Source organism: Salvelinus fontinalis, chromosome 13 (genome assembly GCF_029448725.1).
Source record: "Salvelinus fontinalis isolate EN_2023a chromosome 13, ASM2944872v1, whole genome shotgun sequence".
In the NCBI taxonomy this organism is placed as follows: domain Eukaryota; kingdom Metazoa; phylum Chordata; class Actinopteri; order Salmoniformes; family Salmonidae; genus Salvelinus; species Salvelinus fontinalis.
In genome coordinates this window covers 44749091-44776738 of record NC_074677.1, presented here as the reverse complement: position 1 = coordinate 44776738, position 27648 = coordinate 44749091, and the positions used below count along the sequence as shown (strand labels likewise).

The window sequence follows — 27648 nt, the reverse complement described above, 5'->3', positions numbered from 1 at the left end:
TGAAAGTATGCTTGGGGTCATTGTCCATTTGGAAGACCCATTTGCGACCAAGCTTTAACTTCCTGACTGATGTCTTGAGATGTTGCTTAAATATACCCACATAATTTTCCACCCTCATGATGCCATCTCTTTTGTGAAGTGCATCAGTCCCTCCTGCAGCAAAGCACCCCCACAACATGATGCTGCCACCTCCGTGCTTCATTGTTGGGATGGTGGTCTTCTGCTTGCAAGCCTCCCCCTTTTTCATCCAAACATAACGATGGTCATTATGGCCAAACAGTTCTATTTTTGTATCAGACCAGAGAACATTTCTCCAAAAAGTACGATCTTTGTCCCCATGTGTAGTTGCAAATCGTAGTCTGGCTTTTTTATGGTGGTTTTGGAGCAGTGGCTTCTTCCTTGCTGAGCGGCTTTTCAGGTTGTCGATATAGGACTCGTTTTACTGTGGATTTAGATACTTTTGTACCTGTTTCCTACAGCATCTTCACAAGGTCCTTTAATGTTGTTCTGGGATTGATTTGCACTTTTCGTACCAAAGTACGTTCATCTCTAGGAGACAGAACGTGTCTCCTTCCTGAGCGGTATGACGGCTGCGTGGTCCCATGGTGTTTATACTTGCGTTCTATTGTTTGGTATCTGTCCATTCAGAGACATCAGTATCAAGTCTGTCTGTCAGAGTGCAAGGTCTCTCTCCATTCAGAGACATCAGCATCTAGCCTGTCTGTCAGAGTGGCAGGTCTCTCTCCATTCAGGGACATCAGCATCTAGCCTGTCTGTCAGAGTGCAAGGTCTCTCTCCATTCAGAGACATCAGTATCAAGTCTGTCTGTCAGTCTGGACTTCATCATCATCTTGCAAGTCTCCATGTGCTGGCTGCATATATGTTTCTGTGAACACACAGTCACTGTTTTATTACCAATTGCAGTTAGGACAGGTGACATCTGACACACAGTCACATTTCTATTCCCAATGGAAGTTAGGACAGGAGATATCTGACACACAGTCACTGTTCTATTCCCAATGGAAGTTAGGATAATACCTGTTTGTGTGTCAGATATCACCTATGTCAAAGTTTAAAAAATAAAGTCAGACTAAACCTTCCTAATTCCGATCTCCCCATCGACGACCGTTGGTGAGCAGGCAAGAGGTGAGCCTGGAGGTGAGTTCTTTGCCAGAGCCCTGTTGATGGGCATAGCAGCGTAGATCAACTCCTGGCACCTCAACAAAGATACTGGTCTGCAGCCTCCCGGGTGGCGCAGTGGTCTAGGGCACTGCATCGCAGTGCTAACTGCGCCACCAGAGTCTCTGGGTTCGCCCCCAGGCTCTGTCGCAGCCGGCCGCGACCGGGAGGTCCGTGGGGCGATGCACAATTGGGCTAGCGTCGTCCGGGTTAGGGAGGGTTTGGCCGGTAGGGATTTCCTTGTCTCATCGCGCTCCAGCGACTCCTGTGGCGGGCTGGGCGCAGTGCGCGCTAACCAAGGGGGCCAGGTGCACGGTGTTTCCTCCGACACATTGGTGCGGCTGGCTTCCGGGTTGGAGGCGCGCTGTGTTAAAGAAGCAGTGCGGCTTGGTTGGGTTGTGCCTCGGAGGACGCATGGCTTTCGACCTTCGTCTCTCCCGAGCCCGTACGGGAGTTGTAGCGATGAGACAAGATAGTAATTACTAGCTATTGGATACCACGAAAATTGGGGAGAAAAGGGGATAAAAAATTTAACTAAAAAAAAAAAAAAAAAAAGATACTGGTCTGTCACTCACACAAACGCCACTGATTACATTAACAATGGTGGTTATGATTAGCCTTCAGATATTATAAAATATGAAGTGAAATAGAATGGTGAACCCAGGGATCAGGCTGGTTCCACCAGGCTAGGTTATACCCTGGACATTATATGGTGATCAGGCTGGTTCCACCAGGCTAGGTTATGCCCTGGACATTACATGGTGAACACAGTGATCAGGCTGGTTCCACCAGGCTAGGTTATGCCCTGGACATTATATGGTGATCAGGCTGGTTCCACCAGGCTAGGTTATGCCCTGGTCATTATATGGTGAACCCTGTGATCAGGCTGGTTCCACCAGGCTAGGTTATGCCCTGGACATTATATGGTGATCAGGCTGGTTCCACCAGGCTAGGTTATGCCCTGGTCATTATATGGTGAACCCTGTGATCAGGCTGGTTCCACCAGGCTAGGTTATGCCCTGGACATTATATGGTGATCAGGCTGGTTCCACCAGGCTAGGTTATGCCCTGGACATTATATGGTGAACCCAGGGATCAGGCTGGTTCCACCAGGCTAGGTTATTTACATTTACATTTTAGTCATTTAGCAGACGCTCTTATCCAGAGCGACTTACAGTAGAGTGCATACATTTTATTACATTTTACATACTGAGACAAGGATATCCCTACCGGCCAAACCCTCCCTAACCCGGACGATGCTATGCCAATTGTGCGTCGCCCCACGGACCTCCCGGTTGCGGCCGGCTGCGACAGAGCCTGGGCGCGAACCCAGCCCAGCCTGGGCGCGAACCCAGAGACTCTGGTGGCGCAGCTAGCACTGCGATGCAGTGCCCTAGACCAGGTTATGCCCTGGACATTATATGGTGATCAGGCTGGTTCCCACCAGGCTAGGTTATGCCCTGGACATTATATGGTGAACCCAGGGATCAGGCTGGTTCCACCAGGCTAGGTTATGCCCTGGACATTATATGGTGATCAGGCTGGTTCCACCAGGCTAGGTTATGCCCTGGACATTATATGGTGATCAGGCTGGTTCCACCAGGCTAGGTTATGCCCTGGACATTATATGGTGAACCCAGGGATCAGGCTGGTTCCACCACGCTAGGTTATGCCCTGGACATTATATGGTGAACACAGTGATCAGGCTGGTTCCACCAGGCTAGGTTATGCCCTGGACATTATATGGTGAACACAGTGATCAGGCTGGTTCCACCAGGCTAGGTTATACCCTGGACATTATATGGTGATCAGGCTGGTTCCCACCAGGCTAGGTTATGCCCTGGACATTATATGGTGAACACAGTGATCAGGCTGGTTCCACCAGGCTAGGTTATGCCCTGGACATTATATGGTGATCAGGCTGGTTCCACCAGGCTAGGTTATGCCCTGGACATTATATGGTGAACACAGTGATCAGGCTGGTTCCACCAGGCTAGGTTATGCCCTGGACATTATATGGTGATCAGGCTGGTTCCAACAGGCTAGGTTATGCCCTGGACATTATATGGTGAACCCAGGGATCAGGCTGGTTCCACCAGGCTAGGTTATGCCCTGGACATTATATGGTGATCAGGCTGGTTCCACCACGCTAGGTTATGCCCTGGACATTATATGGTGAACACAGTGATCAGGCTGGTTCCACCAGGCTAGGTTATACCCTGGACATTATATGGTGATCAGGCTGGTTCCACCAGGCTAGGTTATGCCCTGGACATTATATGGTGATCAAGCTGGTTCCACCAGGCTAGGTTATGCCCTGGACATTATATGGTGATCATGCTGGTTCCACCAGGCTAGGTTATGCCCTGGACATTATATGGTGATCAGGCTGGTTCCACCAGGCTAGGTTATGCCCTGGACATTATATGGTGAACCCAGGGATCAGGCTGGTTCCACCAGGCTAGGTTATGCCCTGGACATTATATGGTGATCAAGCTGGTTCCACCAGGCTAGGTTATGCCCTGGACATTATATGGTGAACCCAGGGATCAGGCTGGTTCCACCAGGCTAGGTTATGCCCTGGACATTATATGGTGATCAGGCTGGTTCCCACCAGGCTAGGTTATGCCCTGGACATTATATGGTGATCAGGCTGGTTCCACCAGGCTAGGTTATGCCCTGGACATTATATGGTGAACCCAGGGATCAGGCTGGTTCCACCAGGCTAGGTTATGCCCTGGACATTATATGGTGAACCCAGGGATCAGGCTGGTTCCACCAGGCTAGGTTATGCCCTACACATTATATGGTGATCAGGCTGGTTCCACCACGCTAGGTTATGCCCTGGACATTACATGGTGAACACAGTGATCAGGCTGGTTCCACCAGGCTAGGTTATGCCCTGGACATTATATGGTGATCAGGCTGGTTCCCACCAGGCTAGGTTATGCCCAGGTCATTATATGGTGATCAGGCTGGTTCCACCAGGCTAGGTTATGCCTTGGACATTATATGGTGATCAGGCTGGTTCCACCAGGCTAGGTTATGCCCTGGACATTATATGGTGAACCCAGGGATCAGGCTGGTTCCACCAGGCTAGGTTATGCCCTGGACATTATATGGTGAAGGGAAGTGAAAACTCATCAATATCTCGCTGTAATTTCAATGAGAGCTTGGTTGAAAATCTGCCACCTCAGAAAAAATTCAAACAGGAAGTGGAACTTCTCAGGTTTTTGCCTGCCATATGATTCAGTGTTTTCTATCCATATGCATATATTAGCAACTGGGACTGAGGAGCAGGCAGTTTACTATGGGCACCTCTGGGCACCTTTCATCCAAGCAACTCAATACTGCCCCTGCAGCCATAAGAAGTTAAAAGTAATATCCTCCTCATCTTAAATATGCCCCTTTCAAAAAATGGAGAACCAGGAACAGATATAGCCCCTAGTTCAATCCAGACCTGACTGCCCCCTACCTTGGCTCCTTGCTGCACTCGCATAACAGGTGGTCAGCCTGCCACGCAGTCTCCTCGTGGAGTGCAATGTAATCGGCCATAATCGGCATACAAAAAGGCCAATTACCGATTTTTGTTATGAAAACTTGAAATCGGCCCTAATTAATCGGCCATTTTTATTAATCGGTCAACCTCTAATCACAAGGGTACTTGTGTCGCATGACTCACTTGTATTCTGAGGTCTTGCCTGACAAGCTGTGAAAACTGCAAGTGAACAGTGAATGAAATTATTTTTGGAAGTCCCTATTCCATTGCAATCACATTGCTGGACAGGTTATGATAGCCACCTTTGCTCCTTCTGGGAGGTCCTGGCATCCATTCATGACCAGGGGATCCATCTGACACCCAACTGTGCACTTTGTCTAACAGAAAAACAGGGTCAACGATTGTCATCATCCCTCAATTATAAACATAGCTTGAGGAAATATGGTAATCTCGTTTGGAAGCTAATTCTATGCTTTACAGATGTAGACTGACTGACTCCAGAATGGATTAGATTCAGGCCAGTGACACCATTACAGTATGCAACCAACTGTGACATGTTTTGCTATGGCCCTGGGTTGGTTTTGAGTTTGTTGTTGCTAGTTAGTACGTTGTTGTAGTCAGACATGAGTTAGCTAGTACCACCATAGCTGCATCTAATATTTACTTGTGCCCTAGACATGGGTTGAACCTCAGACTATTGTGACTGTTTAGTCTAAATTACACCAATTTAGAGTGGCATGGATATACGATGACATTGGTAAAGTAGGCAAATAATTAGAAGGAAACAAATTTGCCATATTATGACGTTGTAAAGTTACCTTAAGAGAGGTGGCAATGTTGCAATTACTGTTACTAGCAAAGTTAGTCAAATAGCTAGCAATGCTAATGTTAGCAAGGTAAAATACAGTGGTCCCCTCAGTCTTAGTTAGCTGGCTAAAGTTATACTGCATCTAAAGTCAGTCTGGCGACATCACAATCATGCCGAAATGTTTTATTACTAAGGTTTTATTACTAATTATTTGCTTTCTTTTGACTTGTTATCGTGTTTCCAAGCCAAATCCGAGTTGTATTGAGGTAGACTAACGTTAACCAGCGAGCTAGTTAGGTAGCTAGCTAGCTAACGCCAGTTATGCTAGGAATGATAGTGATAATGATTATCAAAATATACATAACCAGCAGTCTATGGTTTGGCTGCTGGTATACTCACCACCACTGGGGACCAACGAAATCCAACCACCGATTCCACAAGATTGGTACCTTCGGCAGGGCATGCAAACCATAATTGGTCAATCCGTATAGCTAGGACTATTCAGTCTCCAACAACCGTGACCTTTTGAACTCGCTGGGGGGGGCAATAAAACAACGGAACCCCATTTAATGAAGGGAAGTGGAGTGGGTGGAGGGGCGATTTGCACGTGGAGCTTGGCAAAAGGGGGCATGATTTGTTGACATAATTGTATAATCTAAACCCAACCTTAATTTACTCATTGTGACGCACTGAGGTTCCATACTCCGTTTTGGACGAGACTGACTTTATGACCAAAATGATCCAAAATCACACGCTGTAGGCAATGTTTACACCAGAATAAATGTTTCTGTATCATATCGATGCCACATAGGCCGTTTTTAAAAGGGATTTGTTGGTTTTAGGGGCAGTCGCTCTTTAAGAACCACTGCCAAAGCCAGGCAGAGAGCAATAGACAGGGGGAAAGAGTGAGAGAGGGAGGGACAGGGTGGAACCGGGAGAGGGTGGGACAGGGTGGGTCCGGGAGAGGGAGTGACTGAGGGAGGCAGAGAGGAGGATACACATGTAAGGGCACATCTGTGTGGGGTTGGCTTGGGGGGTGGGGGATGGGGGAGCAGCAGAGAGGAAAAAAAGAGAGAGAGAGACAAATGTATGACCATATTAGAGAGAGAGCGAGGTTAGTGACACACAGCGGAGGAGGCAGTCAGTGTCGCAGTGGTGCTCTCTTTCTAGCCTGTCCCATTGCGCTCGCTCTCTCTCTCTCTCTCTCTCTCTCTCTCTCTCTCTCTCTCTCTCTCTCTCTCTCTCTCTCTCTCTCTCTCTCTCTCTCTCTCTCTCTCTCTCTCTCTCTCTCTCTCTCTCTCTCTCTCTCTCTCTCTCTCTCTCTCTTTCTCTCTCTCTTTCTCTCTCTCTTTCTCTCTCTCTTTCTCTCTCTCTTTCTCTCTCTCTCTCTCTCTCTCTTTTTTTTTTTTTTTTTTTTAGTGCAGTTGGCCATATGCAGGACAGAGGGGCAGGGAGGGAACAAGGGAGGGATGGCGTTGGCTGGTACAGAACACTGTGTGCCCCAGGGCTGCCCTTACAACACACACACTGCCCTGACATACAAAATTAAAATGTAGATAGTGCCTTCAGAAAGTATTCATACCCCTTGACTTAATTCCACATTTTGTTGTTTATTTATTTGACCTTTATTTAACTAGGCAAGTCAGTTAATAACAAATTCTTATTTTCAATGACAGCCTAGGAACATTCTGCCCCTTATTTAGGGGCAGAATGACAGATTTTTACCTTGTCAGCTCGGGGATTCGATCTAGCAACCTTTCGGTTACTGGCCCAACGCTCTAACCACTAGGCTACCTGCCGCCTTGTATATACAGTGCCTCCAGAAAGTATTCATACACCTTGACTTATTCTACATTGTGTTGTGTTACAGGCTGAATTCAAAATGGATTTACACACTATAACCCATAATGAAAACATTTGTGTCAATACATGTTAGAATCCATTTTGGCAGCGATTACAGCTCTGGGTCTCTCTGAGTAAGTCTCTAAGAGCTTTGCACACCTGGAATGTACAATATTTGCACATTATTATTTAAAAAATTCTTCAAGCTCTGTCAGGTTGGTCATTGCTCATTGCTGGAAAGCCATTTTCAAGTCTTGCCATTGATTTTCGAGACAATTTAAGTCAAAACTCAAACTAGGCCACTCAGGAACATTCAGTGCCGTCTTTGTAAGCAACTCCAGTGTATATTTGGCCTTGTGTTTTAGGTTAGTTTCCGTCTGGAAGGTGAATTTGTCTCCCAGTGTCTGGATGTTGCCTGTACTTTGCTCCATTCATTTTCTTTTTATCAACATGAAAACCCTAGACCTTGCCAATGACAAGCACACCCATAACATGATGCAGACACCAACATGCTTGAAGAGTGGTACTCGGTGGTGTGTTGAATTTGCTCCGAACATAACGCTTTGTATTCAGGACATCAATTTAATTTCTTTGCCACATTTTTGGTAGTTTTACTTTAGTGCCTTGTTGCACACATGATGCATGTTTTGGAATATTTTTATTCTGTACATGCTTCCTTCTTTTCACTCTGTCATTTAGGTTAGTGTTGTGGAGTAACTACAATGTTGTTGATCCAGCCTCGGTTTGATCCTATCACAGCCATTAAACTCTATAACTATTTTAAAGTCACCATAGGCCTGATGTTGAAATCCCTTAGCAGTTTCCTTCCTCTCCGGCAACTGGGTTAGGAAGGATGCCTCTATCTTTATAGTGACTGGGTGTCTTGATACACCATCCAACGTGTAATTAATAACTTCACCATGCTCGAAGGGATATTCAATGCCTGATATTCAAGAAGGTTCCCTTCTTTGCGAGGCATTAGAAAACTTTGTGGTGGTCTTTGTGGTGGAATCTGTTTTGAAATTCACTGCTTGACTGAGGGACATTACAGATAATTGTATGTGTGGGGGTACAGAGATGAGGCAGTCATTCCAACATTATGTCAAACGCTATTATTGCACACAGAGTGAGTCCATGCAACTTATTATGTGACTTGTTAAGCACATTTTTACTCCTGAACTTATTTAGGCTTGCCATAACAACGGGGTTGAATACTTATTAAAAACATAATTCTACTTTGACATTATGGGGTGTTGTGTGTAGGCCAGTCACTTTGACATTATGGGGTGTTGTGTGTAGGCCAGTCACTTTGACATTATGGGGTGTTGTGTGTTGGCTAGTCACTTTGACATTATGGGGTGTTGTGTGTAGGCTAGTCACTTTGACATTATGGGGTGTTGTGTGTAGGCTAGTCACTTTGACATTATGGGGTGTTGTGTGTTGGCTAGTCACTTTGACATTATGGGGTGTTGTGTGTAGGCTAGTCACTTTGACATTATGGGGTGTTGTGTGTAGGCCAGTCACTTTGACATTATGGGGTGTTGTGTGTAGGCCAGTCACACTGATATTATGGGGTGTTGTGTGTAGGCCAGTCACTTTGATATTATGGGGTGTTGTGTGTAGGCCAGTCACTTTGATATTATGGGGTGTTGTGTGTAGGCCAGTCACTTTGACATTATGGGGTGTTGTGTGTTGGCTAGTCACTTTGACATTATGGGGTGTTGTGTGTAGGCTAGTCACTTTGACATTATGGGGTGTTGTGTGTAGGCCAGTCACTTTGACATTATGGGGTGTTGTGTGTAGGCCAGTCACACTGATATTATGGGGTGTTGTGTGTAGGCCAGTCACTTTGATATTATGGGGTGTTGTGTGTAGGCCAGTCACTTTGATATTATGGGGTGTTGTGTGTAGGCCAGTCACTTTGATATTATGGGGTGTTGTGCGTAGGTCAGTCACTTTGATATTATGGGGTGTTGTGTGTAGGTCAGTCACTTTGATATTATGGGGTGTTGTGTGTAGGTCAGTCACTTTGATATTATGGGGTGTTGTGTGTAGGCCAGTCACTTTGATATTATGGGGTGTTGTGTGTAGGTCAGTCACTTTGATATTATGGGGTGTTGTGTGTAGGCCAGTCACTTTGATATTATGGGGTGTTGTGTGTAGGTCAGTCACTTTGACATTATGGGGTGTTGTGTGTAGGCCAGTCACTTTGATAATATGGGGTGTTGTGTGAAGGCTAGTCACTTTGATAATATGGGGTGTTGTGTGTAAGCCTGTGGCGCTAAATCTAAATGTAATACAGTTTTAAATTCAGGATGTAACACAACAACATTAGGAAAATGTCAAGGGTTGTGAATACTTTTTGAAGGCACTGTATTTAAAACGGCACACACACACACACAGGCACAGGCACACGTTCATACACACACATATAGGCACATGGGCATGCAGACCCACACAGACACACTCATGTTAAACACCTCATGTGCACACAGATACAGAGACGCACGATGCGCCTCCTCCGTCAACAGATGATGGTTAAACACACACACACTTCTATACTGAACAAAAATAGAAACGCAACGTAGAAAAGAGAGTTGAAAAAAATTAAGTAGACCTTATTCTATGGATTTCACATGACTGGGAATACAGATATGCATCTGTTGGTAACATATACCTTTGGATCAGAAACGTGGCTCAGAAAACGTGGATCAGAAAACCAGTCAGTATCTGGTGTTGACCGCCTCATGCAGCGCGACACATCTCCTTTGCATAGAGTTGATTGTGGCCTGTGGAATGTTGTCCCCCTCCTCTTCAAAGGCTGTGTGAAGTTGCTGAATATTGGCGGGAACTGGAACATGCTGTCATACATGTTGATCCAGAGCATCCCAAACATGCTCAATGGGTGACATGTCTGGTGAGTATTCAGGCCATGGAAGAACTGGGACATTTTCAGCTTCCAGGAATTGTGTATTGATCCTTGCGACTTGGGGCTGTGCATTATCATGCTGAAACATGAGGTGATGGCAGCGGATGAATGGCACGACAATGGGCCTCAGGATCTCGTCATGGTATTTCTGTGCATTCACATTGCCATCGATAAAATGCAATTGTGTTCGTTGTCCGTAGCTTATGTCTGCCCATACCATAACCCCACCACCACCATGGGGCACTCTGTTCACAACGTTGACATCAGCATACCGCTCGCCCACACGACACCATACACTTGGTCTGGGTTCTGAGGCCGTTTTGAACGTACTGACACATTTTCTAAAGCGACTGCGTATGGTAGAGAAATGAACATTCAATTCTCTGGCAACAGCTCTGGTGGACATTCCTGCAGTCAGCATGCCAATTCCGTGCTCCCTCAACTTGAGACATCCGTGTCATTGTGCTGTGTGACAAAACTGCACATTTTAGAGTGCCCCGCACAAGGTGCACCTGTGTAGTGATCATGCTGTTTAATCCGCTTCTGGATAAGCCACACCTGTCAGCTGGATGGATTGTCTTGGCAAAGGAGAACTGCTCACTAACAGGCATGTAAACACATTTGTGCGTATGGAAAATATCTGGGCTCTTTCTATTTCAGCTCATGAAAGATGGGACCAACACTTGATATGTTGCATTTCTATTTGTGTTCGGTGTCTATGTTGAGGGACTGTATGTAGTGAGAAGTAGCCACCTGGTACTTACTGCTGGGTCTCAGCTAGTTTTCCTGGATACAATGTGTATCATGTACTGTGTGTTCTACTACTATGCTAAACTGAGCCATGGCTGGGACATGTTGGGGCTATGGCAGGGGCTGGCAGGGCTGGGCAATTGGTAATTGGCTGGGGCTGGTGGAGTTGACACATATATTGTACAGACTGGTGGATAGAGGGGGATCTGAGGAGGTTGGAGGTCCATGATATCCGTAGGAAGAGAGGGAGGGCTCAGACATGAAGAATTGTGTGAAAAACTATCAGCATTCAGACGTTACAGCGTGTGGTCTGAAGGGGTCACGCCTGCGCGTGTACTGTCCTCTCTCCAGTCACATCCCTCCCCCCTGAACACAGTTATAGAGAGGGAGCTTTATTGCCCCGCCCCACCACTCCCCTCCCCCCCCCCCCATGTCAAGCCTCCTGTTACTGAGGCTGCACACCTCGCCCCCCTACCTTCTGACCCCATTCCTACTCCACCTTGAGAGAGAGAGAGAGCCTGACTTTTTCTGCCAAAAAAATGTAATAATTTTTTTTTTTTGCAAAGACTTACAGAGGATACTACCCTCTACAACAACCTTCACTCCAAATCAAAATTACAAACCTAAAACCTTCCACCATAATTTGCAAATAAATTCATTAAAAAATTCTACAATGTGATTTTCTGGATTTTTTTTTCTCATTTTGTCTGTCATAGTTGAAGTGTACCTATGATGAAAATTACAGGCCTCTCATCTTTTTAAGTGGGAGAATTTGCACAATTGGTGGCTGACTAAATACTTTTTTGCCCCACTGTATTCCTGTCTCTGGCATTGCTCAATTCTGATATTTCTTAATTTTATATATATATATATATATATATATATGCACGAACACACACACACACACACACACACACACACACACACACACACACACACACACACACACACACACACACACACACACACACACACACACACACACACACACACACACACACACACACACACACACACACACACACACACACACACACACACACACACAGTACCAGCAGGTAGCCTAGTGGTTAGAGCGTTGGGGCACTAACCGAATGGTTGCTGGATCGAATACCTGAGCTGACAAAGTAAAAACATATACATGATCAATTACAAATCTTATCAGTTTTGAAAGACTATCAGAACCCACTGGATTGTCCAATTGCATTAAAGGAACTACAGGACAAAATACAAACCCTCCAAACCAAAAAGGCCTGTGTTGTTGATGGTATCCTAAATGAAATTATGAAATATACAGACCACAAATTCTAATTGGCTATACATTGAATCTTTAACATCATCCTCAGCCCCAGCCCCATGCCCTAGCCATGTAGGGGGAGGCAAGAGGGGTTGGTGGTGAGTGGACTCCAGCCTTACAGCTCCAGTTACAGTGATTGTGTAACGGATCGCTGTGAACCTCACAGCCTCCTCTCCCTCCTACTACCCCTCTAGCTCTCTGTTCCCTCTCCTCTCTCTCCTACTACCCCTCTAGCTCTATGTTCCCTCTCCTCTCTCTCCTACTACCCCTCTAGCTCTCTGTTCCCTCTCCTCTCTCCTACTACCCCTCTAGCTCTCTGTTCCCTCCTCTCTCTCCTACTACCCCTCTAGCTCTCTGTTCCCTCTCCTCTCTCTCCTACTACCCCTCTAGCTCTCTCTTCCCTCTCCTCTCTCTCCTACTACCCCTCTAGCTCTCTGTTCCCTCTCCTCTCTCTCCTACTACCCCTCTAGCTCTCTGTTCCCTCTCCTCTCTCTCCTACTACCCCTCTAGCTCTCTGTTCCCTCTCCTCTCTCTCCTACTACCCCTCTAGCTCTCTGTTCCCTCTCCTCTCTCTCCTACTACCCCTCTAGCTCTCTGTTCCCTCCTCTCCTCTCTCTCCTACTACCCCTCTAGCTCTCTGTTCCCTCCTCTCTCTCCTACTACCCCTCTAGCTCTCTGTTCCCTCTCCTCTCTCTCCTACTACCCCTCTAGCTCTCTGTTCCCTCTCCTCTCTCTCCTACTCCCCCTCTAGCTCTCTGTTCCCTCCTCTCTCTCCTACTACCCCTCTAGCTCTCTGTTCCCTCTCCTCTCTCTCCTACTATCCCTCTAGCTCTCTGTTCCCTCCTCTCTCTCCTACTCCCCCTCTAGCTCTCTGTTCCCTCTCCTCTCTCTCCTACTATCCCTCTAGCTCTCTGTTCCCTCTCCTCTCTCTCCTACTATCCCTCTAGCTCTCTGTTCCCTCTCCTCTCTCTCCTACTATCCCTCTAGCTCTCTGTTCCCTCCTCTCTCTCCTACTCCCCCTCTAGCTCTCTGTTCCCTCCTCTCTCTCCTACTATCCCTCTAGCTCTATGTTCCCTCTCCTCTCTCTCCTACTACCCCTCTAGCTCTCTGTTCCCGCTCCTCTCTCTCCTACTACCCCTCTAGCTCTCTGTTCCCTCTCCTCTCTCTCCTACTATCCCTCTAGCTCTCTGTTCCCTCTCCTCTCTCTCCTACTCCCCCTCTAGCTCTCTGTTCCCTCCTCTCTCTCCTACTCCCCCTCTAGCTCTCTGTTCCCTCCTCTCTCTCCTACTATCCCTCTAGCTCTATGTTCCCTCTCCTCTCTCTCCTACTACCCCTCTAGCTCTCTGTTCCCGCTCCTCTCTCTCCTACTACCCCTCTAGCTCTCTGTTCCCTCTCCTCTCTCTCCTACTATCCCTCTAGCTCTCTGTTCCCTCTCCTCTCTCTCCTACTACCCCTCTAGCGCTCTGTTCCCTCTCCTCTCTCTCCTACTACCCCTCTAGTTCTCTGTTCCCTCCTCTCTCCTACTACCCCTCTAGCTCTATGTTCCCTCTCCTCTCTCTCCTACTACCCCTCTAGCTCTCTGTTCCCGCTCCTCTCTCTCCTACTACTCCTCTAGTTCTCTGTTCCCTCCTCTCTCCTACTACCCCTCTAGCTCTATGTTCCCTCTCCTCTCTCTCCTACTACCCCTCTAGCTCTCTGTTCTCCTCTCCTCTCTCTCCTACTACCCCTCTAGCTCTCTGTTCTCCTCTCCTCTCTCTCCTACTACCCCTCTAGCTCTCTGTTCCCGCTCCTCTCTCTCCTACTACCCCTCTAGCTCTCTGTTCTCCCCTCCTCTCTCTCCTACTACCCCTCTAGCTCTCTGTTCTCCTCTCCTCTCTCATACCTGTACAGAATCTTATTTTTCTCATCTCATCCTTTCTCCCCTCCTTTTTCTCCTCTCCACCCCCTCTTCTCCCCTCACCCAGTGGTGAGGTGTCATATGGAGGATAAGCAAACAGTGGTAGAGCTTTTGAGCCTAGTGGAACATAAGACTAGAGCCTAGAAACCTCCCTCCCTCATCCGCCTGCAGAACCAAAGACTAGAGCCTAGAAACCTCCCTCCCTCCTCCGCCTGCAGAACCGAAGACTAGAGCCTAGAAACCTCCCTCCCTCATCCGCCTGCAGAACCTAAGACTAGAGCCTAGAAACCTCTCTCCCTCCTCTGCCTGCAGAACCGAAGACTAGAGCTTAGAAACCTCCCTCCCTCCTCCGCCTGCAGAACCGAAGACTAGAGCCTAGAAACCTCCCTCCCTCATCCGCCTGCAGAACCTAAGACCAGAGCCTAGAAACCTCCCTCCCTCATCCACCTGCATGGTAAACAGGACGTTTTCTCTCTTACGTGGAAGTGTGTTGATCTGCTACTCTCCACCAGAGGAAGACTGTGTGTGTGTGTGTGTCCAGAGTGCCCACTAGAATTATGCTCCTTATTCATTATGACTGTTAAGCAGAAGACACAGAGGTCAGAGTGGCAGACTTCATAGCAGCCACTGAGAGGCAGCACTTCAACTGGAGGAGAGGGGGCAAGGCCGGGTCACTGTGTGTGCACGTGTTTGCTGTATATGCGGTGTAATTTGTGTGTGTGCGTGCGTGCGTGCGAGACAGAGCGTTTTATTATGTGTCTGTCTGTGTTCTCTTCCCCTCAGTCGCCTCTTGGCTGTGGTCTTCTATTTGTGTCAGCCGTGTCATCTGTGAGTCGCGATGGTAAACCATAAACTCTTACTTCATACTGAACCAACATGAAGTCGCGGTACAGTTACAGTAGACAGAACGTACTGTCACTTCCTTCAGTCTGGATCTATCCCATTTTCCTCACCTCATAGTCAATGGCAATTTTTTTATATATATATTTTTTTATTTAACCTTTATTTAACCAGGTAGGCCAGTTGAAAACAAGTTCTCATTTACAAGTGCGACCTGGCCAAGATAAAGCAAAGCAGTGGGGACAAAAACAACAACACAGAGTTACACATGGGATAAACAAAAGTACAGTCAATAACACAATAGAAAAATATATATATACAGTGTGTGCAAATGCAGTAAGATTAGGGAGGTAAGGCAATAAAAAGGCCATAGTGGCGAAATAATTACAATTTAGCAAATAAACACTGGAGTGATAGATGTGCAGATGATGATGTGCAAGTAGAGATAATGGGGTGCAAATGAGCAAGAAGATAAATAGCAATATGGGGAGGAGGTAGTTGAGTGGGCTTTTTACAGATGGACTGTGCAGGTACAGTGATCTGTGAGCTGCTCTGACAGCTGATGCTTAAAGTTAGTGAGGGAAATAAGTGTTTCCAGCTTCAGTGATTTTTGCAATTTGTTCCAGTCATTGGCAGCAGAGAACTGGAAGGAAAGGCGGCCAAAGGAAGTGTTGGCTTTGGGGATGACCAGTGAGATATACCTGCTGGAGCGCATGCTACGGGTGGGTGTTGCTATGGTGACCAGTGAGCTGAGATAAGGTGGAGCTTTACCTAGCAAAGACTTATAGATGACCTGGAGTCAGTGGGTTTGGTGACAAATATGTAGCGAGAGCATACAAGTCGCAGTGACAGCATACAGGTCGCAGTGGTGGGTAGTATACGGGGCTTTGGTGACAAAACAGACGGCACTGTGATGGGCCTTGTGTCACTGTGTGCCTGTGAAAGCCACAATGGTCCCAGAGACTCCTGTGTCTAATTTTGTGTCTGTGGGATACAGGCGTGTGTGTTCCAGACGACAGGCCACACTGTGCCCACGTGCGGTACCCACAGGGAGGGACACAGCCAGGCAGCCACAAGGTGTGGCGACAGGGGAGGAGAGGAGGGAAGAGCACTGACCCAAATAGTCACTCAGTTCCCCCCTCTCGCTCTCTGTCACACACGGTCTTCCCCTCTCTCACACTCGTCACGCTCTCTCTTTTTCTTCATCTTTTTGTCTGCCCCTCATTCCCTGCCTCTATCCCTCTCACTCCCGATCCTGTTTCTGTTCCCCTTCCCTCTATCCCTCCCTCTTTCTCTCCCCATGCTCTCTTCACCCTTCTGCCTTCTACTTTCTCTTCCCCCTCCCTCCTCCCTCTCTCTCCCCTCCCTCCCCCTCTCTCTCTGTAACTTCCTGTAGTGGGAAAAACAGGGCTGGGGTCCCACCCACCCCACCCTGGGGTCCCACCCACCCCACCCTCTCCTCCCTCCCCCTCTCTCTCTGTAACTTCCTGTAGTGGGAAAAACAGGGCTGGGGTCCCACCCACCACACCCTCTCCTCCCTCCCCTCTCTCTCTGTAACTTCCTGTGCTGGGAAAAACAGGGCTGGGGTCACACCCACCCCACCCTCTCCTCCCTCCCCCTCTCTCTCTGTAACTTCCTGTAGTGGGAAAAACAGGGCTGGGGTCCCACCCACCACACCCTCTCCTCCCTCCCCTCTCTCTCTGTAACTTCCTGTGCTGGGAAAAACAGGGCTGGGGTCACACCCACCCCACCCTCTCCTCCCTCCCCCTCTCTCTCTGTAACTTCCTGTAGTGGGAAAAACACCCACCCCACCCTTTCCTCCCTCCCCCTCTCTCTCTGTAACTTCCTGTAGTGGGAAAAACAGGGCTGGGGTCCCACCCACCCCACCCTTTCCTCCCTCCCCCTCTCTCTCTGTAACTTCCTGTAGTGGGAAAAACACCCACCCCACCCTTTCCTCCCTCCCCCTCTCTCTCTGTAACTTCCTGTAGTGGGAAATACAGGGCTGGGGTCCCACCCACCCCACCCTTTCCTCCCTCCCCCTCTCTCTCTGTAACTTCCTGTAGTGGGAAAAACACCCACCCCACCCTTTCCTCCCTCCCCCTCTCTCTCTGTAACTTCCTGTAGTGGGAAATACAGGGCTGGGGTCCCACCCACCCCACCCTTTCCTCCCTCCCCCTCTGTCTCTGTAACTTCCTGTGCTGGGAAAAACAGGGCTGGGGTCACACCCACCCCACCCTCTCCTCCCTCCCCTCTCTCTCTGTAACTTCCTGTAGTGGGAAAAACAGGGCTGGGGTCCCACCCACCACACCCTCTCCTCCCTCCCCTCTCTCTCTGTAACTTCCTGTGCTGGGAAAAACAGGGCTGGGGTCACACCCACCCCACCCTCTCCTCCCTCCCCCTCTCTCTCTGTAACTTCCTGTAGTGGGAAAAACAGGGCTGGGGTCCCACCCACCACACCCTCTCCTCCCTCCCCTCTCTCTCTGTAACTTCCTGTGCTGGGAAAAACAGGGCTGGGGTCACACCCACCCCACCCTCTCCTCCCTCCCCCTCTCTCTCTGTAACTTCCTGTAGTGGGAAAAACACCCACCCCACCCTTTCCTCCCTCCCCCTCTCTCTCTGTAACTTCCTGTAGTGGGAAAAACAGGGCTGGGGTCCCACCCACCCCACCCTTTCCTCCCTCCCCCTCTCTCTCTGTAACTTCCTGTAGTGGGAAAAACACCCACCCCACCCTTTCCTCCCTCCCCCTCTCTCTCTGTAACTTCCTGTAGTGGGAAATACAGGGCTGGGGTCCCACCCACCCCACCCTTTCCTCCCTCCCCCTCTCTCTCTGTAACTTCCTGTAGTGGGAAAAACACCCACCCCACCCTTTCCTCCCTCCCCCTCTCTCTCTGTAACTTCCTGTAGTGGGAAATACAGGGCTGGGGTCCCACCCACCCCACCCTTTCCTCCCTCCCCCTCTGTCTCTGTAACTTCCTGTGCTGGGAAAAACAGGGCTGGGGTCACACCCACCCCACCCTCTCCTCCCTCCCCTCTCTCTCTGTAACTTCCTGTAGTGGGAAAAACAGGGCTGGGGTCACACCCACCCCACCCTTTCCTCCCTCCCCCTCTCTCTTTGTAACTTCCTGTAGTGGGAAAAACACCCACCCCACCCTTTCCTCCCTCCCCCTCTCTCTCTGTAACTTCCTGTAGTGGGAAAAACAGGGCTGGGGTCCCACCCACCCCACCCTTTCCTCCCTCCCCCTCTCTCTCTATAACTTCCTGTAGTGGGAAAAACAGGGCTGGGGTCACACCCACCCCACCCTCTCCTCCCTCCCTCCCACTCTCTCTCTGTAACTTCCTGTAGTGGGACAAGCATGGCTGGGGACCCACCCACCCCACCCTCTTTATTCCTGGAACTCCCCACAGTGTGAGGTCCCAGGTGAGGGGAGACACAAGCATACCCCACATACCCTTAGCCCCCATGTCTCTCTCTTTCTCTCTGACACATGCATACAAACAGTCCCCCAAGCCCCTTGCCCCCTCAGCTGGCATCTCAGCTCTCTCTTCTCAAAGCGCTGGGTGAACACAGGAAGTAGCCTAGTACAGATAGAGAGAAAGGGGGAGAATCTCAATTGCATACTCATTGCGTCCTCTTCCTCGCCTCTTTCTCAAACCCCATTGGAGGAGAAGGTCAGAAGGGAGGGACCGCTGGCTTTCTCATCCAATGAGTTTTGAGAAGGAGGCAAGGAGAGAGGAGTATGCCATTGAGATTCTCCCAGTGGGAGAGAAGGGAGGGAGAGAGGAAGCTAGCCCAGTTAGCCATCCTGAGCCTGTAGCCTTCCTGACTGCCTCTTTGTGGATCTACTGCTCTCTGTCTGTCGTGGTTAGCTAGCTAGTCAGAGGTGTCGCATCACATTGAGCTCACTGCTTACTTTTGTGGCTATAGAGGGGTCTCTGTTCTTCTACAATGGGCATTGGGAGAGGACAGCATGTGTGAAGGGGGAGGGGTGTGTGTGGTGGGGGGATGGGGTGTGTGTGTGCGTGTGAGTGGAGCCACACCTAGGCTGATTGGGGGACCACACCTCTGTGAGGAATCTGCTGCAGCTGGGTCACATGTCTGCCCCTCCTCCCTCCTTCCCCACCCCCACACCTAAACAGTTCCATATTGCAGCCAATTCTTTCTTTCTCTTTCAATTCAATGGGCTTTATGGGCTTGACATTAGGTTGTATTTACAATGGTGTTTGTTCTTCACTGGTTGCCCTTTTCTTGTGGCAACAGGTCACACATCTTGCTGCTGTGATGGCGCACTGTGGTATTTCACCGAATAGATATGGGAGTTTATCAAGATTGGATTTGTTTTCAAATTCAGGTCTGTGTAATCTGAGGGAAATATGCTACAGAGCCGTCAAAGTATTCACACCCCTGGACTTTATCCCCATTTGTTGTGACTAAATGGGATTAAACGGTGTCATTTCTTGCTAGTGATCGGCACAAAATACTCTTGATGTCAAAGTGGGGGGGGAAAACACTCATATACAGTATCATGATGAGATAAGTGTTCAACCCCCTGAGTCAGTACATGTTAGAATCACATTTGGCAGCGATTACAGCTGTGAGTCTTTCTGGGTAGGTCTCTAAGTGTTCCACACCTGGATTGGGTGACATTTGCCCATTTTTTTTTATTTTTTATTATTATTTTCAAAAATTTTCAAGCACTGTCAAATTGTTTGTTGATCATTGCTGGCTTCTTCTAAGCTAACGTATGGGATTGTATTAAGATGGTCACTTATTTAACCCCTTATTTTTGTTAGAATCATCTACCTCCATACATTTGTATGGGTTAGCTTCAGATGAGTCCCATGACCCTTGTGGGGGTCGTAGAGCAAAACGGAGAACACCATCTGTTTCTGAGAGTCTCCCCTTTACACAGTGGGGTCATGATGGTTTGTAGCCCAAACGGTTTGGACGCTACAGAAGTTTGTACATCAGCGTTACCAAATTCAGACCAGTCCCGTGGGGCTTGTGGTGGTTGTAGAGCAAAACGGAGACCACCATCGTGTTTGTGAGAGTCTCCCCTTTACACGGCGGGGTCATATATTTTTCCGGACGTCTCGTGGTCTGACGAACACCGCTACGGCTCGGCCACCTTCCACCGCAGATGCGGAAGGCCGACATAGGCGGATGCAGCCGATACAAAAAAAAAAATGTATCTCTAATTTAAACTGACATTTTGATGGGGATTGTTTTATTATGTTACTCAGATAAACGCACGGGTGTGTCAATAGACTCTTAAGACTCTTGACTGTAGGTTATGCGATTTTAAAGCCACAGCCTTTTTTTCGTTTAAGAAGTGTGGACTGCGTGGCCAAATCATGCTTTCTGATGTAGTACCCTATTTTGAATCATTTTATTTACATATGTAAATGAGCTATTTAGGCTATATAATTTTAGCAGTTTAATTCAATGTACTTTAGGGAAAGCTTCCCCTAGCCGGGCGGAAGTGCCACCTATGTATTGTAACATCTCATGGGAATTCGGTAAAAATGATGCACGCCATTGCATGTTCTGTTAATTCATCTTAGCAGAAACTAAAAGTGATTTCTGGCATTCTGAGTACCGTGTGTGGACGCCCTAATCAGGTTACACAGCCAATACATATGAATCCAGTACATTTCTTAAATGTCCGGTTAAACGAAAATGGTGCCGGACACACATTTCCGCCCCCACAGTTTCCTAAGGAAACCCTGATGTGTGTGCATGTTATGTGTGTGTGTTAGGAGTGTCGGTGAGTGTGTAGAGTCCTGTAGGTGTGCATAGAGACAAGGCAAAACATTTTTTTTTAAATACATGCGTCTACTCAGTCCACGTAGCCATTCTGTTAGCTATTTAAATAGTCTCATGACTTGGGGATAGAGGCTGTTCAGGAGCCTATTGGTGTCAGACTTCATGCACTGGTACCGCTTGCCGTGCGGAAGCAAAGAGAACAGTCTCCTTTCACACCGCCTGGTATAGAGGTCCTGGATGGCAGGGAGCTCGGCCCCAGTGACGTATTGGGGTGTCCGCACCACCCTCTGTAGCGCCATGCGATCGAGGGCGGTGCTGTTGACATACCAAGCATAGAGTGAGTCCAGGTAATTATTTTGTGACCTTTTTTTTTTTTGAACTTATTTAGGCTTGCCATAAAAGGTGTTGACGTTTCAGCCTTTCATTTTTGCTTCATTTGTACACATTTCTAAAAACATAATTCCACTTTGACATTATGGGGTATTGTGTGTAGGCCAGTGACAAAAATCTCAATTTAATCCATTTTAGGTTGTAACTCAACAAAATGTGGAAAATGTCAAGGGGTGTGAATACTTTCTGAAGGCCCTGTATGTGTCTCTAATATGGTCATACATTTGGCAGGAGGTTAGGAAGTTCACCTCAGTCTTCTATCGAGAACCAGGTCTGCCTACGGCAGCCTCTCTCAATAGCAAGGCTATGCTCACTGAGTCTGTACATAGTCAAAGCGTTCCTTCATTTTGGTGAAGGACAGAGGGGGGCGTGACTTAAAAAATGGCAGCGTAATAACAAAAATAGAAAATCATGAGCAGTCAAATGAATGCTTTAGTGAATCTAGTGTTAACAGAGAGTACACAGTGGCAGAATACCACTGTGACTGACCATTTCCTAAATGAGTCTATATTGCATACTGCTGTTAGAATTGTAATATCATAAACAGAACTGGAGTTACAACCAGTTTTAAGAGGGCATGTCATTTTTTTAAAAGGTTTTCCCCCATTGCCCCTCCTCCCGACAGTGGAAGGTGCCCTTGCCCAGTTGATAATCACCCTGATAATTGCCTCAACTGAACATAAACTATACCCAAACTAATTTCACACACATAACAGATGAAATAAATGGAGTCGAGTATGATTGGGGAGAATGGGTGAGTTGATGAGCGAGGGGAAGCGAACGATGCATAATTATGTAATCACCAGTTGTGAATGAAGAACAGGGCTGCCCATAACATTTTATTGATACTGTATGTTCTAATTGTAATCTCAAAACGGTATGTACCCTATATCAATCCACGCGCCACTGTAGACTCAGTCGACTCCTACGCAGTGAGAGTGTCAAAAAATGTACAACGGCAAAAAGGCCGAGACGAACGGATGCCACAACATCCGACTGAAAACCACTCAGGTGGTGGGGAAGAAATGAATCGTGACATCTCTGATGATTATCCTTCTGATTCTGGGCCTCCGTCTGAGCCTATACATGGCGAGGCCTAAGCGTTAAACAGCCAGAGCGGTGATCGTTGAGCAGTTGCCCGCGCCACCACCAAAGGAAACGTTGAGCATTAGAAAGGGATGGCACCGTTTGGATAGAATAAGCCGGTGACAATGCTACGGGCCGATTTATCAGCACTAAATGTCATCACTGAGCAAGCAGGCGCTATACAATATCGGCACACACTTGTTGTTTACGTGGCATGGACGCACAGCCCACTTTACTGTGGCTGAGGTGCAGAGGGAGCAAGGAGACACTGTCTGTTGATGACCTGGAAGCTGCCTGTTGATGACCTGGAAGCGTTCATTTCATTCCTGTGTGTGCGTGGAGCATTCGGCGGAACGCGCGTGTGTACGGAGAGCTTCTGCTCAGACGTGTGTGTGTGTGTGTGTGTGTGTGTGTGTGTGTGTGTGTGTGTGTGTGTGTGTGTGTGTGTGTGTGTGTGTGTGTGTGTGTGTGTGTGTGTGTGTGTGTGTGTGTGTGTGTGTGTGTGTGTGTGTGTGTGTGTGTGTGTGTGTGTGTGTGTGTGTGTGTGTGTGTGTGTGTGTGTGTGTGTGTGTGTGGGATACCATTCTTTGGAAGAACCATGTCACAGAATCGTTCCAGAGAGATCATGCGTTACCTCCATTTTGATGACAGAGAAACGAGAACGTGACGCCTGGAAACATACACATTTGCCATGGAATCCGACGTTTGGAACAAGTGCAGACAATATTTGACGGCTGTCATATATCGACACTTTTATCTTCATTACAATGCCATTATTGGTTTTGTGCAGATTTTCACTATTTCTCAAGCACACTACTGACGTTTTCTTATTGCTCACCGTGCGTCTGTGGAATGGGGTATTTTATTTAGTCGTTATCAGTAGAAGCTTTTTCCGTGTTTTAACACACATGCTTTCTGTTTCATAGTTGTAACAAAGGCATCCCACAAAAAGAATGTATTGAACACTTGAATTTTGGTGTTTTTTGTGTTTGACATATATCCGACAGTAACATAAACTAATGAACATGCTATTGTATATTTTGTATATTTGAAATCAATTGTATATATTGTATATTTGAAATCAAATTAAAATCGTATTCTAATGTTAATCGTATTCTAACCTTCATAAACAACCAAATTATATATTTTTTGCGATAGCATATATGATATATATATATATTAATAACACTGTTAAAATGTTGCTGTCTATATGACTGCTTGTTAGATTGAAGGGGGGTTTCTTGGGGCCCAGCAGTTCTTGTGTTAAGGGACAAATAGCATTCCAGTTTGCTTCGTTTTTTTGGTTAGTTTTTTCAAATAGGTCAAGTAATTATCTTTTTGTTTTCTCATGATTTGGTTAGGTGGTTAGGTGTAATTGTGTTACTGTCCTGGGGCTCTGTGGGGTGTGTTTGTGTTTAACAGAGCCCCAGGACCAGCTGGCTGAGGGGACTCTTCTCTAGGTTCATCTCTCTGTAGGTGATGGCTTTGTTATGGAAGGTTTGGGAATCGCTTGCTTTTAGGTGGTTGTAGAATTTAATGTCTCTTTCCTGGATTTTCATCATTAGCGGGTATGGTCCTTAATTCTGCTATGCATGCATTATTTGGTGTTTTACGTTGTACACAGACGATGCTTTTGCAGAGTTCTGCATGCAGAGTCTCAATTCGGTGTTTGTCCCCAATACTTAAATCAGTTATAGAACCCACTGCTCTAGATGTCAGGTCTCGGGTCCACTCACTAAATGGGACAAACACCCAAATGAGACTATGCATTTAAAAATATATATATTTCACCTTTATTTAACCAGGTAGGCCAGTTGAGAACAAGTTCTCATTTACAACTGCGACCTGGCCAAGATAAAGCAAAGCAGTGCGACAAAAACAACAACACAGAGTTACACATAAACAAACGTACAGTCAATAACACAAGAGAAAAAATCTGTGTACAGTGTGTGCAAATGTAGTAAGATTAGGGAGGTAAGGCAATAAATAGGCCGTAGTGGCGAAATAATTACAATTTAGCATTAACACTGGAGTGATAGATGTGCAGATGATGATGTGCAAGTAGAGATACTGGGGTGCAAACGAGCAAGAAGATAAATAACAATATGGGGATGAGGTAGTTGGGTGGGCTATTTACAGATTGGCTGTATACAGGTACAGTGATCGGTAAGCTGCTCTGACAAGTGATGCTTAAAGTTATTGAAGGAGATAAAAGTCTCCAGCTTCAGTGATTTTTGCAGTTCGTTCCAGTCATTGGCAGCAGAGAACTGGAAGGAAAGGCGGCCAAAGGAGGTGTTGGCTTTGGGGACGACCAGTGAAATATACCTGCTGGAGCGCGTGCTACGGTTGGGTGTTGCTATGGTGACCAGTGAGCTGAGATAAGGCGGAGCTTTACCTAGCAAAGACTTACAGATGACCTGGAGCCAGTGGGTTTGGCGAGCGAGGGCCAGCCGACGAGAGCATACAGGTCTCAGTGGTGGGTGGTATATGAGGCTTTGGTGACAAAACGGATGGCACTGTGATCGACTGCATCCAATTTGCTGAGTAGAGTGTTGGAGGCTAATTTCTAAATGACATCGCATGCAGAATTCTTCTAAAACAACCTTCATGTACAAAGCATAACCCCAAGCAGTACATGCGGAACAGAATTAGAACTATGCTCGCTAATGATCAAAATCCAGAAAAGAGCTGTTTTTAAGTGCTACAACCACCTGAAAGGAAGCGATGCCCACACATTTCACCACAAAGCCCTCACCTACAGAAAGATGAACCTAAAGAAGAGCCCCCTCAGCAAGCTGTTTCTGGTGCTCTGTTCACAAACAGACCCCGCAGAGCCCCGGGACAGCAACACAACCAAATCACGAGAAAGCAAAGAGAGAACTATTTGACACACTGGAAAGAATCAACCAAAAAAAACGAAGCGAATTGGAATGTTATCTGTCCCTAAACAGAGAGTACACCGTTTCAGAATAGCTGACCACTGTGACGGACCCGAAATGAAGGAAATCCTTGACTCTGTACAGAATCCGTGAACATGGTCTTGCTGTTTTGAGAGAGATCGCCAGAGAGAGAAGACGGGCTATGTGCCCTCTGCCCGCAAAATGAGGTGGAATCTGAGCTGCAATTCCCGACCTCCTGCCAAATGTATGACCATATTAGAGAGACATATTTCCCACAGATCATACCCACAAAGAATTAGAAAACAAATCAGACATTGATAAACTCCCATAATCTGTCAGGCGAAATACAGCAATGTGCCGTCACAGCAGCAGGATTTGTGACCCGCTGCTATGGAAACGGGGCAACCGGTGGAGCACGAACATTGTAAATACAACCCATATTTATCTGTTTACTGATCTTCCTCTACTATTTCCTATTACAACTATTTGCACATTGTTAAAAACACTGCACAGTTGATAATAGTTTTCTGGTTTCTCCTCACTTTTCTTTATTGTTTATTTCACTTGCTTTGGCAGTGTAATCCAACGTTTCCCGTGCCAGTAAAGCCCCTTTGAATTGAAAGAGTGTGTGCGTCTAGATTGTGTGCGTGTCTTTCTCTCTCTCTCCACTCCCCTCTGCTTCCAGAGAAGGGTGTGACTGCCTACCAGCGAGAGAGGAGGGGACACAATACTTCAGTTGAGCAGCTTCTCTGTTTCTCTTTCGCTCTCATTCCCTCACTGGCAGGGCTAGGATTAGGCATTCTCTCTCTCTCTCGCTCTCTCTACGTCTATGTCTCTTCTCTTTTCCTCTCGCATAGGCCTACCCTTTATTGTATCTCTATGATTTTGTCTTTCTGCGTAGCACAGTTTCAGAGTAGTGGGCCTACCGTTTGAGAAGAGGGTAATGCTGGTTGCATTTCTGTGTCATTTCCTATTTTCTTACCTGTCTCTACTCCTCCTACCCCTCCCCCCGTTCTCACCTCTCCTCTCTTATGGCTCTGTTATCTTTCTCTTTGCCTCTCTCGACCTCTATCTCACCTCTCCACTCCACTTCTCCCTCTCTCTCACCCAACTCCTCCTCCTCCTCTCATCTCTCTGCGTTGTATGTCAACAGTTGGCTAGCGTGTCCTTTCTCCTTGTGTAGCTGCAGTCTTACCTGTCCCCCTGTACAGATTACTGTGCCCCTCTCTTTCTCTCTCTCGCCGTTCTCTATATGTGTCTAACATGTCATCTCTTCCAGTGTAACTGTTTCTCTTCTCCGTATGTGCTGCTGCTGGCTAACACTCCCCTCTCTCCCTCTCCTCTGCAGTGCCAGTCGAGTCCTAAGAAGGCCAGCAGTGGTGCCAGCTCCCAGTCCCAACCACATCCCAAGGAGCCCCGAACCAAGAAGGAGCCCCAACCCAAGGTTCCCAAGAAGGAACCCAAGACAGAGCCCCAGACCCAGGTGGAAGAAGAAGAAGACATGCCCTCGGTACACATCAAACCAGAACCAGAAGAGGTGGAGTGCACGGTGAGAGAAGGATAGGAATGGGTGAATGAGTTTGGGTGGAGGGACAGTGAGAGGGGGTTAGAGGGGTTGGGTGGTGGAGACTAGAGAGACACAGAGAAACAGGTCTGAATGGTTGTAGGTGGGTAGGTGTAGAGAGAGGCTGAAAAGAAATGGAGACCGGGTCTGTCTCTGGACTGTTAGAGAGGGTGGAGGAAAAGGTGGGGTGGTGATGACTGGCTGGAGAGGAAAGGGTGAGAGAGAGAGCGAGAGAGAAGGGTGGAGAGGGTGTGGACCGTTAGATAAGAAGAGTGAGGGCGGGGGAGGTTGGTGAAGTGAGGGAGCGAGATGGAGGAGGGGACCTGCAGAGTGGGTGGGGTTCGTTGGGTTAGGACTGTGCAAACTAAGTTACAGAAAATTCAGGAATAAAATGTTTGGTGTAGGACAGATTATTTGGAATAGGGAATCGTGGCAGCTTTAAATCAAATCAAATCAAAGTTTATTTGTCGCGTGCACTGAATACAACAGGTGTAGACCTTACATTGAAATGCTTACTTATAGGCCCTAACCAACAGTGCAATTTTAAAGTAAAAAATAGGTTTAGGTGAACAACAGGTAGGTAAAGAAATAAAAACAACAGTAAAAAGACAGTGACAGTAGCGAAGCTACATACAGACACTGGTTAGTCGGGCTGATTTGAGGTGGTATGTACATGAATGTATAGTTAAAGTGACTATGCATATGTGGTAAACAGAGAGTAGCAACAGTGTACTTTATAGGCCTAAGTTACGTTTCTATGTGCAACGCCGTGAATGAAGAGAGAGAGGGGGAGCTGGGTAAGCAATACAAAGTTACAGAGCATCTCGAGAGAGAGAAATGGGTTGCGTAGAATAGATTCTCCTGTCGTGTGAAATAGGTAATCATGTTGGCTCTATAGGCCTG

At 47.3% G+C, this 27648-nt stretch overlaps 1 protein-coding gene across 3 annotated transcripts in view; it reads left to right on the top strand.

Annotated features, from left to right (window-relative positions):
• klf8 (Kruppel like factor 8) overlaps positions 1–27648 on the top strand; it is a 108051-nt gene that overhangs the window by 35781 nt on the left and 44622 nt on the right. For 2 of the 3 annotated variants that reach the window (XM_055942996.1, XM_055942997.1), the window contains exon 2: positions 26530–26730. In XM_055942996.1, the coding sequence (XP_055798971.1) occupies positions 26530–26730 (201 nt within the window). Of the gene's footprint in view, positions 1–25913; positions 26122–26529; positions 26731–27648 lie in introns of those variants that run through there. The other variant, XM_055942998.1, reaches the window with a different exon arrangement.